Below are 17,327 nucleotides of genomic sequence, written 5' to 3' on the forward strand. Positions count from 1 at the left end.
GAATCATCATCTAGAGTTGTTTTATGAAATCTGTGGCACGATGAAGGTGAATGAGGTTCCTCCAGAATCGGTGAGACTGCTTCTTTTCGGATTTTCTCTAAAAGACAGGGCCAAGCAGTGACTGAATTCTCTACCAGCAGATAGCATATCATCTTGGGAGCAATGTGAGCAGAAATTCTTAGACAAGTTCTACCCTCCAAGCAAGACTGCCCACATGAGGAACCTGATTGCCAGTTTCAAGAAGATAGACTCAGAATCCCTATTTGAAGCCTGGGACCGATTCAAGAGCATGCTAAGACAGTGCCCCCATCATGGCCTTGAGAAGTGGCTGGTTCTACACACATTCTACAATGGAATAAATTATCACACGAAGGTATCATTAGATTCTGCGGCAGGAGGAGCACTGATGAACAAAAGTCTTGATGAAGCCGAAGACATAATAGAGAATGTGGCACTAAACCACTATCAGTGGCCATCTGAAAGATCTGGCGGTGCTTTCTCAAGAAATCAGATGAAGGCGTCAGGGAAATTCGAGGTGGATGCATTCACACTCATGTTTGCGAAGCTGGACGCCCTGACTAAGAAATTTAAAGCCATGGGCAGCAACACAGCTAATGCAATAGTTTGTGCTTGCGACATCTGCGGAAGTGCGGACCACGCTCAAGACACTTGCCCCCTTGAGCTAATGCAGGCACAGATAAACCAGCTTGAGCAATGCGATGCAATAACATGCTACAATCAGAGGCAAAACAATCCATACTCCAACATATACAACCCTGGATGGAGGAACCACCCCAACTTTTCATACCGAAATAATCAGGACCAGGGGCCAGCACATCAGACCTACCAACCTGGACAGCAGACTCATCAATAGCAGCAACCTACACAACTGTCTAGGATTGAAAAGATACTTGAGGAAGCTCTCTCGGAGCAAAAGGAGATGAGGAGAGAGATCAAACAACTGACTCAGAGGCTGGAGAACTTAGAAAAACACTAGAAGATGCAAGACAGTCAGATAGCTCAAATAGCTTAGTCTGTCTTGAGAGCACAGGGTACATTCCCAGGGAAACCAGATTTAAATCCGGTGGAACATTGCAATCACATTGAGCTACGGAGCGGACGTACTGTGGGAAACCCCCAAATCGTGACTCAGATGGAGCTTGACTCAGAAAAGGAACCCACTCTCCTAATGCCTAATCAGACGCAAAACAAGGATGGAGAAGTGGTTACTAAAAAAATTGAAGAAGCTCTTTAGACTACCCCACAAAATCGCACGATTCCTTTTCTTCAGAAGCTTATAGCATCCCAAAGGGATGAAGAGTTCCACCGGTTTCTGAAAAAAGTCAAAGATATTTGCGTTGAAGTACCATTGTTAGATGCGCTGCACCAGATGCCGAAGTTCGTAAAATTTTTAAAGGGAATCTTATCTAATAGAAGGCAGAAAGGCGACTTTGAGACTGTAGCACTGATAGAGAATTGTAGCACTCTCCTTATGACGAATCATCCACCCAAGGTTCAGGACCCAGGAAGTTTCTTCGTACCGTGCAAAATTGGTTCTGAACTTATACCAAGAGCTTTTTGTGACTTGGGAGCCAGTGTTAGCCTGCTCCTGTACTCTTTATGCAAGAAGTTGGGTTTCCAGAACATTGAATTGACCACGATGGCACTGCAACTAGCTGACCATTCATGCAGGTACCCGATAGGAATAGTGGAGGATGTGCCAGTTGAAGTAGGTGGATGCATAGTTCCTATAGATTTCATTATCTTGGACATGGAGGAAGATCTCAAGATACCGATCATCCTTGGAAGACCATTCCTTGCCACGGCTGGAGCCATCATCGATGTAAAAAGCCATAAGTTATCCTTGGAGATCGGAAAGGGAAAGATTGAATTTGATTTGTCCAATTCTTCCATATGCAACCCCTCTTCTCAGGGAAATTCTCACAAAATCAGCACATACAAAGAAGGGGAGTACGATTTTTATGAGAGTTCCCCTCTAGCAAGCAGTAAGAAACACATCTATCCTGCACGAGTGAAACTGAAGGCACGGGCTGGAGCATCAACCCTAGAAGGAGAGCTGTCCTCCAACGAGTTTAGCCCACACTGACTGAAATGGGGTTAAGCTATACACCTAAAACAAACGCTTCTTGGGAGGCAACCCAAGGGTTTTCTTTTCATTCCAATTTAATGTCTCGTCATCCATTTTATTTCCTTTTATTTCTTTAAGTAGATTCAGTCGAGTAGCATTACTTAATTCGTGTTCATTTTCAGGATGTGCATAATCTCCACGAGCTGGCCGTGAGCGTTTTATGGGCGTGGAGGCATCAGAGGAGCCAAAACAACTGAGGACGAGTCATCCCGCGCTTAAAGGAGGTGGTCGTGCGACCCTGCACGATTGTGCGGAGCTTGCAGAAAAGCAGAAGCCACTGGCCGTGCAGCTAGTGAAGAGAAGAGAAGGAAAGTAGCCGTGCCATTTGGCACGGCCGTGCAAGAGAGTCTAGAGAGGAGGAAGCCCTGGGCCGTGCCATTTGGCACAACCGTGCGAGCCCGGCAGAGGGGAGAAAAGAAGAGGTTGTGCCATGTAATGACCCAACTTTCCCTATTTCGAGTTCTAAATATCCTTAAAAATATTTAGAGATGCTTTTAAAATATTCTAGAGGTTTTTAGAAATTTTTAGAGTATTTTTACGCAATTTTTGGAAGTCGTTTGATATTTTTACAAAACGAAAGAAGTTTTGACAAAAAATGTCCAAGCCGAGGTTTGAACCGGAAACCTCGGGTTAAGCAAAGATTCACTTAACCAACAGACCAGCCGAATGTTTCTTAATTAAACCTACATCGAAATATAGTTAAGCTATAATGAAGCCCTAGTTACAAAAGGGAGCTCACTTATTCCCGAGCCCTAACTCCCTTTCCTCACCCTTCTCTCCCGATGGCACCGTTCCTCTTCTCGGACGAAATCACAGCTGGAGGCTAGGGTTTCCTCCCTCCGGCGCCAGAGAAAAGCTCTTTCCGGGCGATCTTAACCCGTGCGTGGTTACCTCGACGAAGGGAGCCCGAAAACACCAAAGAGCCGCCGAGATCTTCACCTAGAACCTCCTTACTCCTTCGGTTAGGGGCTCATCCGAACCCTAGATCTCCTTCTCGGTTGTAAGTCCAAGCAAACAAGGGGTAAGTACTACTCACCTGTGGTAGGAGTTGCTCCGAATTTAGGGTTTCCGTTTCCCTTGCTTTTGGATTTTGCTGTGCCGAGTAGTATTGTATGCTAGAGCTTTTCCTTTCTTTGCTTTGTTTATCTAGCCGAATTTCTAAGGTTGAGTTGCTGTGCCGAATTGCCATACTAGGGTTTTTCTTACCATCCACAGCATGCTCCTTTGTTTCGGATATCACTGTGCAGAGTGGTTGCTAGGGATTTAGCCGTGTAGTTAATGAGCATGAACAACTCAATAGTCAAGTATGCAGTGTTAGTTTCCTTGTTATTCGATTAGCATGAGAATTTTGAATTTTGTGATTTATATGCTTCAATTGTGATAATCTGAACAGCCTCTAATTCTAGCACGTAGTTATGCTTTAAGCATGTCTTTAGCACTTCAATGTTCTATTCTTGTATGTCTACCTACTGCCCATAAATTCCAGCAAGCTTGTCCTTCATTTGGGCCGTGCAGATGGGCAAAAACAACCCTCGATCATTAGCATTTCAAGTGTAGGCAGTCCTGGATGATTGGTAGGCATGATCAGCAGGTTATCTAAGTGAAAATTTTAGTTTTTGGTGCTGAATAGTGGCACAAACAGCCCTTAACCTAGATACAAAGTGTTAGTTTCTTTGCTATTTAATAAATATGATCAACCCTGTTTAATAGCATTTCAAATTCAGCCCTTCATTATTTTGTAAGCATGATATTCTATTGGGTATGTGCAACATTGATCCCTTTATTACTAGGTTTCATTTGCTATCAGTTATACCTGGGCAGACTTTCTAGTTTCCCATTTGCTATTGGAATAACATGAGCAGTATTGAATTATAATTTAGTTGCTAGTTTCTTGTTTTGATACATATGCATATATGTGTTAGTTAGCTTTTAATAGCTCTTTAATCTGAGGCATATAGTTAGTTGTTTTTGCTATTTTAATAAGATGAATAGCCATGTATTATAGTGGAATAATTATGTGCCCTATTAAACCTTTTGAGGATTATGGGTAACTACAAGTAAGAAAAAGACCAATGCCTAGTTAGAAAAGATAACAAGTAAATTAAAGTAAGAGGCTAGTACCTGACTTCCGAGGTTGTCGTTAAACAAATCCAGGTGACCAATTCCAAGGTCTTGGCCCTGGTAAGACCGAGGTCTTTACCCTCATAGGACTGGAGGCTCACTACCTCAGTCTCTATTAGAGAGCGCGCATGAGATGGTACTAAGCCTGGGCCCAAGTAATAAAAGAAGAAAGTTAAATCTTAATTTCAAGTATAAGGCTAAAGTAAATGAAACAAGTATCACCTATGTTTAGAACCAGTAAAATTTAGTTCTTTTAATTCTCAGCATATCGTATCAGTTTTCATTTGCTTTCCTTATGAGTTTATTGAGCATGATTAGCTTTATTTCTAGCATGCAGATTTATTCTTATATCATGAGCACGCAAATTTATTCTTATATCATGAGCATGCAGATTTATTCTTATATCATGAGTATGCAGTTTATTTTAGTGATTTGCTATTAGATGAGCATGTTTAGCCTTTTCTTTTTAGCATTTCAGTTTCAGCATCTTTTGCATCTTATGCACTTATGAGCTTTTGTGAGATAGATTAGTACTTACTAAGCGTTTCACTTATAGATTTATTTTTCCTCCTACTGCAGATAAAGGAAAAGCTAAAGTATAAAGAGGAAGGCGACAAGGAGGATGCATGATGAATGATGTGTGATGTTGAACTATGGAAGCCTCGGGACCTGGCTAAGAAGTTGTTTAGAGTCCTTTACTATTATTAGAGAAGTTGAGATTGTTAAAGAGTCATTTCCTCTTCTTATGTTGCTAGTTGAGAGTATTCCACATTGTTAGTTTGGTTGTTTTCTATTCTTGGAGCTTTATTCGTTGCTTCTGCTAGAATAGTTTTATTTTTAGTTGTTGTGTCTTATTACTGCATGGTTGTGAGATATATATATACCAGCCGCATGTGGTTGATGGTATTATTTTGCATGTATTGTTGATTTTGTCACCGGTACAGGGGAGACTCTGCCGAAATTTTTCGGTAGGAACTCCTCTGGGGCCGTGATAAGTCTAAGTGTTGCTAATAATAGTATATGTGACACTTGTAAGTAGAGTAATAGATCAGTAACGGTCATCCTTAGAGAGTAGTATAGTATAGTAAGAAGGGTGGTCGTTACAGTTGGTATCAGAGCAGTTCCCATTCTCCAGCATCACACACACATCAGCATCAACCTTGCCGTCTTCAAGTAAGAAAGTATTTAAATTCTTTGTTTTATTGCTTTCCTTATTATTAACTGCAGTACAGAGTAATTGCTTATGAGTACTTAAGTAAGATAGAAGTTATTGTTTCTCCTTTCTTGATCCATATATATGTATGTTAGAAGGGTTAGAGAAGATATCAAGCCTTTTCCTTTGCATAATTAGATGGCAAGAAGAGGACGTCCCCGTACTGCCCATACTAAGGAACCAGCTCAAGAGAACGAAGTTCCCAAAGCAACTGAGCCCAATCTTTCTGAAGTTGTGGATTAACTCCAGAAACAAATAGCAGACCAGCAGCAAGTAATTGCCAGTCTGATGGCAAATCAGCAATCAATTCCTCCCCCTCCCCCAGTTGTCACTGCGGAGACTCCAGTGGTAACTGAGGTTCCACCAGCTGTCCAGAGAGTCGTCACAGAATCTCAGAGACAAGAAGCTTACCTCATACAGTGGCTGAAATTGAAACCAGAAAGCTTCTCAGGCACTATTGAGCCCTGGGATGCCCAGGCTTGGTTCAAAACACTGGAGAGCACCATGGAGTTCTTGACTGGCCAGAAGTCGAGAAGGCCAAGTGCGCCTCTTTCTTCCTGTCAGGAGATGCTCGTATGTGGTGGGAGAGGATAAAGACCAAGAGGGCAGTCAATCAGATGAGTTGGGCTAATTTTCAGTCAGAGTTTTATGAAGAGTTCTTCCACCTACAGATCACCAACAAGCACTATGAGGAATTTATAGAGTTCAAACAGGGTGACCTGTCAGTGGAAGAAGCAGCCAAGAAGTTCAACAGGCTATCTCGCCTCTGCCCAGAGCTGGTAAGTACAGAGAAGGAGCGAGTCAGACTGATGCTCAGAATGCTGAGACCACAGATAGCACTGAATGTGACTAGTGGAGCTCATCGGCCCCAGACTGGTGAAGAGCTGATCAGTAGGGCATTAGTTGCTGAGCACTACCTGAACGACATCAAAGCACAACGAGCACAACACAAGCCAGTGAAGATAGAGGACAAGTCAGTGGGGAGCCAGAAATCGCAGTCAAGTAAACAGAACTGGAAGGACAAGGGTAGTAAAAGAAAGCAGTGGAACTCAGGAGGTAACCAGAAGGGAGGACCAGCCAACAAGCAGACCAAGTTCCTGTTGGTTGCTACTCGGAAAGCCTAGAGGTTCCACTGTACAAAAATTTTGTACAAAGGTCTGAACCTTTTCCTAGCTACCATGTGTTCTTTTAAATTAAATTTTGGATCGCCTGCGGAACTTAACACGTTTGATCCAAAACTTAATCTATTTGTTCTTTAAGGTTTAGACTTGGATCTCCTGCGGAACTTAACACGTTTGATCCAAATCACCTAAGTTATTAATTCCATTAAATATTAATTTCTATAATTGGTTCCCAGTACTGACGTGGCGAGGCACATGGCCTTCTTGGATATGGGAGCAACCACCACCGACTAGACAAAACCTTTTATACAAAGCTAATATTTAATTTCCTAAAATAACTTTAGGTTAACCAAAAAGAACAATCAAATCACAAGGGAAAAATAAAACAAAAGAACACAACTTCGAAAAACATATTCGAAATACTAGAACATAAGCCTCTTGTATTTGGTATTATTTCCATAAATAACTAGCATGATGCGGAAAGAAAAATTACTAGTTATACCTTGTAGAAAAACCTCTTGATCTTCTACCGTATTCCTCTTCTAACCTCGGACGTTGTGTGGGCAACGATCTTCTGAGATGAGAAACCACCAAGCACCTTCTTCTCCTCCTAGCTAGGTTCGGCCAAAACAAGAAAGCTCCACCAAGGAAGAAGAAAAACACCAACCAAGCTCTAAGAGATGCAAGCTTCCTCTCCTTCTTCTTCTTCTTCTCCAAGTAGTATCCGGCCTCCACAAGACCTCCAAGCAATAGAGAGTTTCGGCCACCACAAAGAGGAAGAAGAGAAGAGATGATGGCCGGCCACAACACCAAGGAAAAGAGGGAGAGAAAACAATAGAGGTTGTATCTCATGAAGGCACCCTCACCCCTTCTTTTATATTCCTTGGCCTAGGCAAATTAGGAAATTTAATTACAATAAAATTTCCTCAATTTCCTTGACATGATTTAATTTAGAAAAATAAAACAAATTTTCCAAATTAAAGTTCAATGGCCGGCCACATCATTGGAGGAAGAAATTAGACAAGTTTTAATCAACAATTAAAACTTCCTAATTTGTTTCCGGAAATTTTAAAATAAAATTTCTCTTTAAAAATCTCTTCATGGTTGATAAAAGGAAATTTCTATAATTTTAATTTTATCAACATGTGGATAATTTTAAAGAGAAAATAAAATAACTCTCAATCTACAAATAAGGAATGAGATTTAATCTCTTACTTTAATCATTTGTAGATTTTTTACAAGAGAGATATTTTAATTTTAATTCTCTTTAATAAATTATTTCTTCCACATAATAAAAACTAAAATTAAAATCCCTTTTAAATTTAATTTGGTCGGCCCCACTAGCTTGGGTTCAAGCTAGGGCCGGCCAATACCTAGGCCGGCCCTAGCTTGTTCCCAAGCTAGCTTGGCGGCCCCTATTATGTGGGTATAGAAGGTGGGTATAGGTGGGTATAGAACTCTATAAATAAGAGGCTACGATAGGGACCGAGAGGAGAAATTGGTTTGGTCTCGATAAAATTAAGCATCCGTGTTCGCCCTGAACACACAATTAATTTTATCAATAATAATTCATTCCACTAGAGAATTATTATTGAACTACCGCACCAATCCCAAATTATATTTTGGGCTCCTTCTTATTATGAGTGTGTTAGTCTCCCGTGTTTAAGATATCGAATGTCCACTAATTAAGTGAGTTCTGACAACTCATTTAATTAATTTCTTAGTCCAAGTAGTACCACTCAACCTTATTATCATGTCGGACTAAGTCCACCTGCAGGGTTTAACATGACAATCCTTATGAGCTCCTCTTGAGGACATTATCAACCTAGTATCACTAGGACACAGTTTCCTTCTATAATCAACAACACACACTATAAGTGATATCATTTCCCAACTTATCGGGCTTATTGATTCATCGAACTAAATCTCACCCATTGATAAATTAAAGAAATAAATATCAAATATATGTGCTTGTTATTATATTAGGATTAAGAGCACATACTTCCATAATAACTGAGGTCTTTGTTCCTTTATAAAGTCAGTATAAAAAGAATGACCTCAAATGGTCCTACTCAATACACTCTAAGTATACTAGTGTAATTATATAGTTAAGATAAACTAACATCTAATTACACTACGACCTTACAATGGTTTGTTCATTTCCATCTTAGTCGTGAGCTACTGTTTATAATTTATAAGGAACCGATAACATGATCTTCTGTGTGTGACACCATACACCATATTATCTATAATATAAATTAATTGAGCAACTACATTTATCATAAATGTAGACATTTGACCAATGTGATTCTTATTTCTAGATAAATGTTTATACCAAAAGCTAGGCTTTTAGTATACACTCTAACAGTTCCCTCCCTGTCCCAAATGTGGGAGAATGCATCTAAGAGCCTGTCTTTTGGGAAAGACTGGGTGTTATTCCTGTGGTCAGGAAGGACACATGGCTAAAGAATGTCCTAACAAGCTCAAAGCACCTCAGCCACAGCCATTGCAATATGGAGGTCAGCCCGCACAGTTGCACCACATGGAAGCAGCATTAGAGGGACCCTATATCAGTCAGGGAAGGTTAGAAGCTCCACCAGTTCCAGCCTTTGACAGCGCCAGAGTGTTCTCCCTCACCAAAGAGGAAGCTGTTGTTGCCTCCACGGTCGTAACAGGTCAAGTAGTTGTTTTTCAGCATTTAGCTAATGTACTATTTGATATTGGGGCGACCCATTCTTTTGTATCAGTACCCTTTGCCAGTAAATTACAGGTGCCTACAGAAACATGAACTCCAAGTTCCTGACGACCCTACCTTCTGGGGAAGTCATGGAGTCCAAGCAGTGGCTTCGGGCTGTACTAGTCAGAATTTCAGACCGTGAGCTATATGTAGATCTGGTAGTCCTCGCCATGCAGGATTTCGATATCATTTGGGTATGGATTTCCTCAGCAAGTATAGTGCTTCAGTAGACTGCCGCAGAAGGAAAGTGATCTTTAGTCCAGAAGGTGAACCATCCTTTAAATTCACGGGAGTGCCAAGGAAGAAGACCCAGAAACTTCTCTCTTCCCTAGCAGCTCACCAGATGTTAGCTAAAGGGTGTGCTAGTTTTCTTGCATACATAGTAAAGGCAGAAGAACAGAAAGGACTCAAGCAGGAGGATGTTCAAGTAGTATGCGAGTATCCAGAAGTATTTCCAAAAGAGCTACCTGGGCTGCCTCCCAGCAGAGAAGTGGAGTTTGAGATTGAATTGGTTCCTGGTACCGGTCCAATTTCAAAAGCTCGGTATCGCATGTCTCCAGCAGAGCTGAAAGAGTTACAAGAACAACTTCAGGAGCTGCTTGACAAAGGCTTCATCCGCCCTAGTCATTCACCATGGGGAGCTCCTGTGTTGTTCGTCAAGAAGAAAGATGGATCTATGTGGATGTGCATAGATTATAGAGCTTTGAATCAAATGACCATCAAGAACAAGTACCCCATTCCCAGGATCGATGACTTATTTGATCAGTTGAGAGGGGCAACAGTATTCTCAAAGATAGACCTATGCTCTGGGTACCATCAGCTGAAGGTGAAAGAAAGAGATATACCCAGGACAGCTTTCAGAACTAGATACGAACACTACGAGTTTGTAGTCATGCCTTTTGGTGTGACTAATGCACCAGCGGTCTTCATGGACTTAATGAACAGAGTGTTCAGAGAATACCTTGACAAATTTGTCATCGTATTCATCGATGACATTCTAGTCTATTCAAGAACCCCAGAGGAGCATGACACACACTTGAGGATAGTACTGCAGACCCTTCAGCAAAAGCAGCTGTATGCTAAATTCTCAAAGTGCGAGTTCTGGTTAAATCAGGTGGCGTTTCTAGGTCACATTATTTCTAAAGAAGGTATTCAAGTAGATCTAGCCAAGATAGAAGCGGTCAACAACTGGAGTAGACCCAAGAACACCAGGGAGATCAGAAGCTTCCTTGGTTTAGCTGGGTACTACAGGAAATTCGTGGAGGACTTTTCCAGGATAGCTTCTCCACTAACAACCCTCACCAGGAAGAACAAGAAGTTTGAATGGTCAGACAAATATGAGCAGAGTTTCCAAGAGCTGAAGAAGAGACTGACCAGTGCTCATATTCTGACCGTTCCAGAGAGTGACAAGAGTTTTGACATCTACAATGATGCTTCCAAGATGGGCCTAGGAGTTGTTCTCATGCAAGAAGGAAAAGTTATAGCTTATGCTTCCAGACAACTCAAAGACTATGAGAAGAACTACCCCACTCATGATCTTGAGCTGGCAGCAGTGGTCTTTGCATTAAAACTCTGGCGACATTACTTGTATGGAGTCCAGTGCAGAATCTTCACAGACCATCAAAGTCTTAAGTACTTCTTCACTCAGAAGGACTTAAACATGAGACAGCGTAGGTGGCTAGAGTTGGTCAAAGATTATGACTATGAAATCCTCTACCACCCAGGCAAAGCTAACAAAGTGGCAGATGCACTAAGCAGAAAATCCAGCGCATCCCTGATGTCCTTGTCATCATTAGCCCTGCCACTGCAGAAGGAGTTGATAGACTTCAGAATGGAAATTATTTATGGGCAACTCTCTGCATTGACCTTAGAGTCAACCCTGCTTGAGGATATACAGAGAAAGCAACTATACGTTAAGGAGGTGATTAGACTTCATGGAGTTCCTAAATCTATTGTGTCTGATAGAGATGGGTGCTTCACCTCACACTTTTGGGAGTGTGTTCAGACTACACTAGGCACTAAACTCAAGTTCAGCACAGCCTTCCATCCTCAGACTGATGGACAGATAGAGCGAGTAAAGTAGATTTTAGAAGATATGCTCAGAGCTTGTGCGCTAGATTTCAAGGGAAGTTGGTGCAAGTATCTATGCTTAGCTGAGTTTGCCTACAACAGTAGCTATCAGACCACCATCAAGATGACACCTTATGAGGCGTTGTATGGAAGGAAGTGCAGATCACCCATTTGTTGGCAAGAAGCAGGTGAGAGAAAAGAAATGGAGGTAGAGTTGGGCATCCAGACAGAGCTGATAGAAGAAACCACTCAGGCTATCCAGAAGATTAGACAGAGGATTGAGACAACCCACAGTAGACAGAAGAGTTATGCTGATACACGTCGTAGGCCACTTGAATTCCAAGTAGGGGATTCAGTCTTTCTCAAGGTTGCTCCTATGAAGGGAGTGATGAGATTTGGCAAGAAGGGCAAATTAAGTCCCCGCTATGTAGGACCTTACCTGATCATAGAGAGAATTGGGAAGGTAGCTTACAAGCTGGACTTACCACAAGACATGTCAGCAATACATGATGTATTTCATGTCTCCATGCTAAAGAAGTGTCTCCACGACCCTAGCCAAGTGATTGAGCCTCAGTCAGTGCAGATTCAGGAGGATCTTAGCTATGAGAGCAGACCTACACAGATAGTGGACAGAGCAATCAAGAGACTAAGAAACAAAGAAGTGCCACTAGTGAAGGTCATCTAGCATAATTAGAAGCATGAGGAAGTCACTTGGGAGCGTGAGGACAGTATGAGACAGAAATATCCAGAACTGTTCTAAGTTTGAGGACGAACTTTTTATAAGGTATGAGGGATTGTAACGATCCAACTTTCCCTATTTCGAGTTCTAAATATCCTTATAAATATTTAGAGATGCTTTTAAAATATTCTAGAGGTTTTTAGAAATTTTTAGAGTATTTTTACATAATTTTTGGAAGTCGTTTGATATTTTTACAAAACAAAAGAAGTTTTAACAAAAAATGTCCAAGCCGAGGTTTGAACCGGAAACCTCGGGTTAAGCAGAGATTCGCTTAACCAACAAACCAGCCAAATGTTTCTTAATTAAACCTACATCGAAATATAGTTAAGCTATAATGAAGCCCTAGTTACAAAAGGGAGCTCACTTATTCCCGAGCCCTAACTCCCTTTCCTCACCCTTCTCTCCCGACAGCGCCGTTCCTCTTCTCGGACGAAATCGCAGTTGGAGGCTAGGGTTTCCTCCCTTCAGCGCCGGCGAAAGGCTCTTTCCAGCCGATCTTCACCTGTGCGTGGTTACCTCAACGAAGGGAGCCCAAAAACACCAAAGAGCCGCCGAGATCTTCACCTAGAACCTCCTTCCTCCTTCAGTTGGGGGCTCATCCGAACCCTAGATCTCCTTCTCGGTTGTAAGTCCAAGCAAACAAGGGGTAAGTACTACTCACCTGTGGTAGGAGTTGCTCCGAATTTAGGGTTTCTGTTTCCCTTGCTTTCGTATTTTGCTGTGCCGAGTAGTCTTGTATGCTAGAGCTTTTCCTTTCTTTGCTATGTTTATCTAGCCGAATTTATAAGGTTGAGTTGTTGTGCCGAATTGCCATACTAGGGTTTTTCTTACCATCCACAGCATGCTCCTTTGTTTCGGATATCACTGTTCAGAGTGGTTGCTAGGGATTTAGCCGTGTAGTTAATGAGCATGAACAACTCCTTAGTCAAGTATGCAGTGTTAGTTTCCTTGTTATTCGATTAGCATGAGAATTTTGAATTTTGTGATTTATATGCTTCAATTGTGATAATCTGAACAGCCTCTAATTCTAGCACGTAGTTATGCTTTAAGCATGTCTTTAGCATTTCAATGTTCTATTCTTGTATGTCTACCTGCTGCCCATAAATTCCAGCAAGCTTGTCCTTCATTTGGTCCGTGCAGATGGGCACAAACAACCCTCGATCATTAGCATTTCAAGTGTAGGCAGTCCTGGATGATTGGTAGGCATGATCAGTAGGTTGTCTAAGTGAAAATTTTAGTTTTTGGTGCTGAATAGTGGCACGAACATCCCTTAACCTGTTAGAGTGTATACTAAAAGGATAGCTTTTGTAAACATTTATTTGTTGAAATAAAAGAATCACATTGGTCAATATCTGCATTTATTTATTAAATATAATTGTTCAATTAATTTATATAGTAGAGAACATGGAGTGTGGTGTCACACTCAGAAGATCATGTTGTCGGTTCTCTATAAATTATAAACAGTTGCTCGCGACTAAGATGGAAAGGAACAAACCATCAGAATAGTCGTAGTGTAATTAAGTATTAGTTTATCTTGACTAATAAATTACACTGATACACTTATGTATTGAGTAGGATCATTTAGGTAAGTTCTTTTTGTACTGACTTAGTAAAATAACTAAACCTTAGTTATTATGGAAGTGTGTGCTCTTAATCCTAATATAATAACAAGCACATATATTTAATATTTATTTCTTTGATTTATCAAAGGGCGAGGTTTAGCTCGATAAATCAATATGCCCGATAAGTTGGAAAATGATATTACTTATAGTGTGTGTTGTTGATTATAGAAGGAATCTGTGTCCTAGTTATCTAGGTTGAGAATGTCCCCAAGAGGAGCCCATAAGGATTGCCATGTTAAACCCTGCAGGTGGACCTAGTCCGACATGACAATAAAGTTGAGTGGTACTACTCTTGGAGCTAGATATTAATTAAGTGAGTTGTCAGTAACTTACTTAATTAGTGGACATTCGTAATCTTAAACACAAGGAGACTAACACACTCATGATAAGAATGAGCCCATAATATAATTTGGGATTGGTGCGGTAGTGCGGTAATAACTCTCTAGTGGAATGAGTTGTTATCGATGAACTTGAGTTGTGTGTTCGGGGCGAGCACGGGATACTCAAGCTCATTGGAAGGCCAAAACCAATTTCTCCTCTAGGCCCCTGTCGTAGCCTCATTATAGCCTCAAGTCCATCCAAATGTAAGGCTCTTCTTGGTGTCCAAGAAGGGGGCCGGACAATTTCTTGGTGACCAAGCAATGGCCGGTCACATCCTCTTATAGGGGCCGACCCTATTGCTTGGTGACCAAGCTTGTAGGGGTCGGCCAAGATTAATTCAAATAGAAGGGGTGTTTTGAATTTTTAAAATCTTCTCTTTGTAAAAAACTATAAGTTTTAAAAGAGAGATTTTAATTTTTAAAACTTTCCTTATTTGAATTAGGCCACATATTTTAATAGAGAGTTTTAAAAGTTTTAAAACTTTCATTTTTTAACCATCCTCATGGTTTAAGAAAAAAGGGAGATAAGTTTTAAAATTAAAATATTCTATCATCATGTTAAAAAAGGAAATTTTATAAGAGAGTTTTTAAATTTAAAACATGGTTTTAATTTTTAGAAACTTTCCTTTTTTAACTCCTACTTTACGAAAGAGAGCTTGTAAAATTTTATAAGAGTTTTTTCTCTTGTAAAATTTTATAAAAAATTATTATTCCTTTCCTAAATATGGTGGTCGGCCAACTTGCTTGGTGCCCAAGCAAGGGGCCGGCCAAGCTTAATCCTAAACCAAATAGGATTGATCATAACCATTGATTGGTGATTGATTCAATCAAGAGGAAAGAAAAGGAAAAATAAAAAGGAAAAAGGAAAAACTCTTGGATGATTTTATTTTTTGTAAAAGGTTTTTTCCTTATTTGCCTTGGGCAAGTAACATAAAAGAAGGGGTGATGGGACTTCATGAGAGACAATTCTTATTCTCTTGTTTGGAGACCTTGGTGTGGCCGGCCCTCTCCCTTTCTTCTCTCTTTTCCCTTTTGCTCTCTTCTCCTTGTGGTGGTGGTGGTGGTGGTCGGATTTTACAAGAAGAGGAAGGAGGCTTTTGGGTGGTGTTCATCTTAGAGGATCGTCGCCCACACGACGTCCAAGGTGAGGCGAGGAATACGATAGAAGATCTCGAGGTCATTAACATACAAAGAGAAGGTATAATTAGCAATTGTTTTCCGCATCATGCTAGTTTTTCTCTTTGTAAGAATTCTAAATACAAGAGGCAATTAGATCTAGTTTTTTGAATTTATTTTTCGAGTTTGTGTTTTCTTCTTTTTTGAACTTGTGATTCGATTATTCCTTTTGGTTAACCTAGAGTTATTTAAGGAAATAAATATTAGCTTTCTTTAAAAGGCTTTGCCTAGGCGGTGGTGGTTGCTCCCATATCCAAGAAGGCCATGTGCCTCGTCATGCAGTCTTGGAAGTCAATTTTGGAAATTAATATTTATGGAATTAATAACTTAGGTAGATTTGAATCAATAGTGTTAAGTTCCGCTTGCGATTCAAATCTAAACCATTAAGGACAGATAAGTTAAATTTGGAATCAATGATGTTAAGTTCCGTCTGTGATTCCTAATTTAACTTTTAAAGAACACAATAGGTTATTTAAGGAAAGGTTCGACACTTGTACAAAAATTTTTGTATAGTGGAACCGGTACGTTTCCTAGGACTAACCAACAATTGGTATCAGAGCTAGGGTTTGCCTCTGTGTATTTTTAGAATTCAAATAGGTTATGCACATGTCATACATAATTTAGGCAGGAAAATAGTATGATGTGCTAACTCTTTGGTTGCAGGCTCCAACTATTATGGCTTATTGATATTGTGTGTGATTGGACCCTTGGACATGTCAAGGGCATTATTTGTGTGCATGATTGTATGTATAAAATACAGCAGGAGCTGTATTATTTTTAGAATTTTATTTTTCGATCTAGATTACATGTACATTCCCTCGTGGAATATAGGATCGATACATGTAAAATTCTATTTTTGTCGCGGATCGGATTCTTGCGAGGCGTTGTACTTTTGGAGTACCAGAGGCGTAGCGGAATAAGAAGCAAGATGGATGCGACAACTCGACCCGATGGCGGTGGCTAAAGATGACAGTACCCAGGGTTGGAGCATACTGAAGACAGTGATGGAAAATGCCATAATAGTTGGAAAATTAATTTCCAAATTTATTGATTTTATTTACTGTGATGTTTATATGCATGTGATGTATGCTAGGATAGTTTAAAAATCCTCATTTTAAATAACTAAGTGGGAGAGGGATTTTAATAAATCTCATGGTCTCCATTACTGGTTTGTAAGTGATGCAACAAGCTTGCATGTTGGCTTTGAGTGCCTCCCTCCACAACGGATGGGTTTGTTGCGGATCACTAGATTAAACTTCCTTTTATGGATGGTTATAGGAAATTATTTAGGAGCGTGTGATCTTCTCCAACTGAAGGGGCATAATCCTATTTAATGGACTTAGTATCAAGTAATGGTATACACGTAGACGCATTCAATAGTATTCTCCCCAACGGAGTCACTGCTATTGTTTTGTGTGACCAAAGTGAAGCCAACTATTAATTTTATTTATCATAAAGTTAGGATGACAAGATAATAAAATTAATGGGTCACTCCCTCCTCTTACAAATGTTGAATTTGTATACGTCCGTACTAACGTGGCATGCAATATTCACGGTGATTTGAGGTGTTGGTTAATTTAAAATAGTATTGTTTGAGGAATCAATATTATTCTAAATTTAGAGTCTTGACCAAAGTTTATTTTGTGATTCTTAGGATGACTTTCAACCCACTGGCCATTATACTGAAAGAGAACAAACTTACTGGTCCCAACTATATTGATTGGAAAAGAAACCTGGACATTGTTCTTACTGCTGAGAGCTATAAGTTTGTACTGACTGAGGCTTGCCCTGATGCACCTGACGGTGACTCTACCCCAGAGGAGATTGAGTATCATAAGAAATGGGTAAAAGCTGATGAAATGGCGTGGTGTTATATTTTGGCATCAATGTCAAATGTATTGCAACATCAGCATCAAGATTTACTAACAGCTTATGATATAATGAACAATCTCAAAGAACTCTTTGGGCACCAGAGTCGGACTGCTAGGCAAGAGGCAAT

General features: G+C 40.3%; 1 protein-coding gene and 1 pseudogene across 1 annotated transcript; one reads left to right on the top strand and one right to left on the bottom strand.

Annotated features, from left to right (window-relative positions):
- Nucleotides 1–246: 246 nt before the first annotated feature.
- LOC122030660 lies at nt 247–318 on the bottom strand (annotated as a pseudogene).
- Nucleotides 319–1,390: 1,072 nt separating this feature from the next.
- On the top strand, nt 1,391–2,107 carry LOC122029071. The gene has a single exon (XM_042588030.1). It carries the CDS (start codon nt 1,391–1,393, stop codon nt 2,105–2,107), a length of 717 nt encoding a protein of 238 aa, XP_042443964.1.
- Nucleotides 2,108–17,327: the final 15,220 nt, after the last annotated feature.

This window comes from Zingiber officinale, chromosome 10B (genome assembly GCF_018446385.1).
Source record: "Zingiber officinale cultivar Zhangliang chromosome 10B, Zo_v1.1, whole genome shotgun sequence".
In the NCBI taxonomy this organism is placed as follows: Eukaryota; Viridiplantae; Streptophyta; class Magnoliopsida; order Zingiberales; family Zingiberaceae; genus Zingiber; species Zingiber officinale.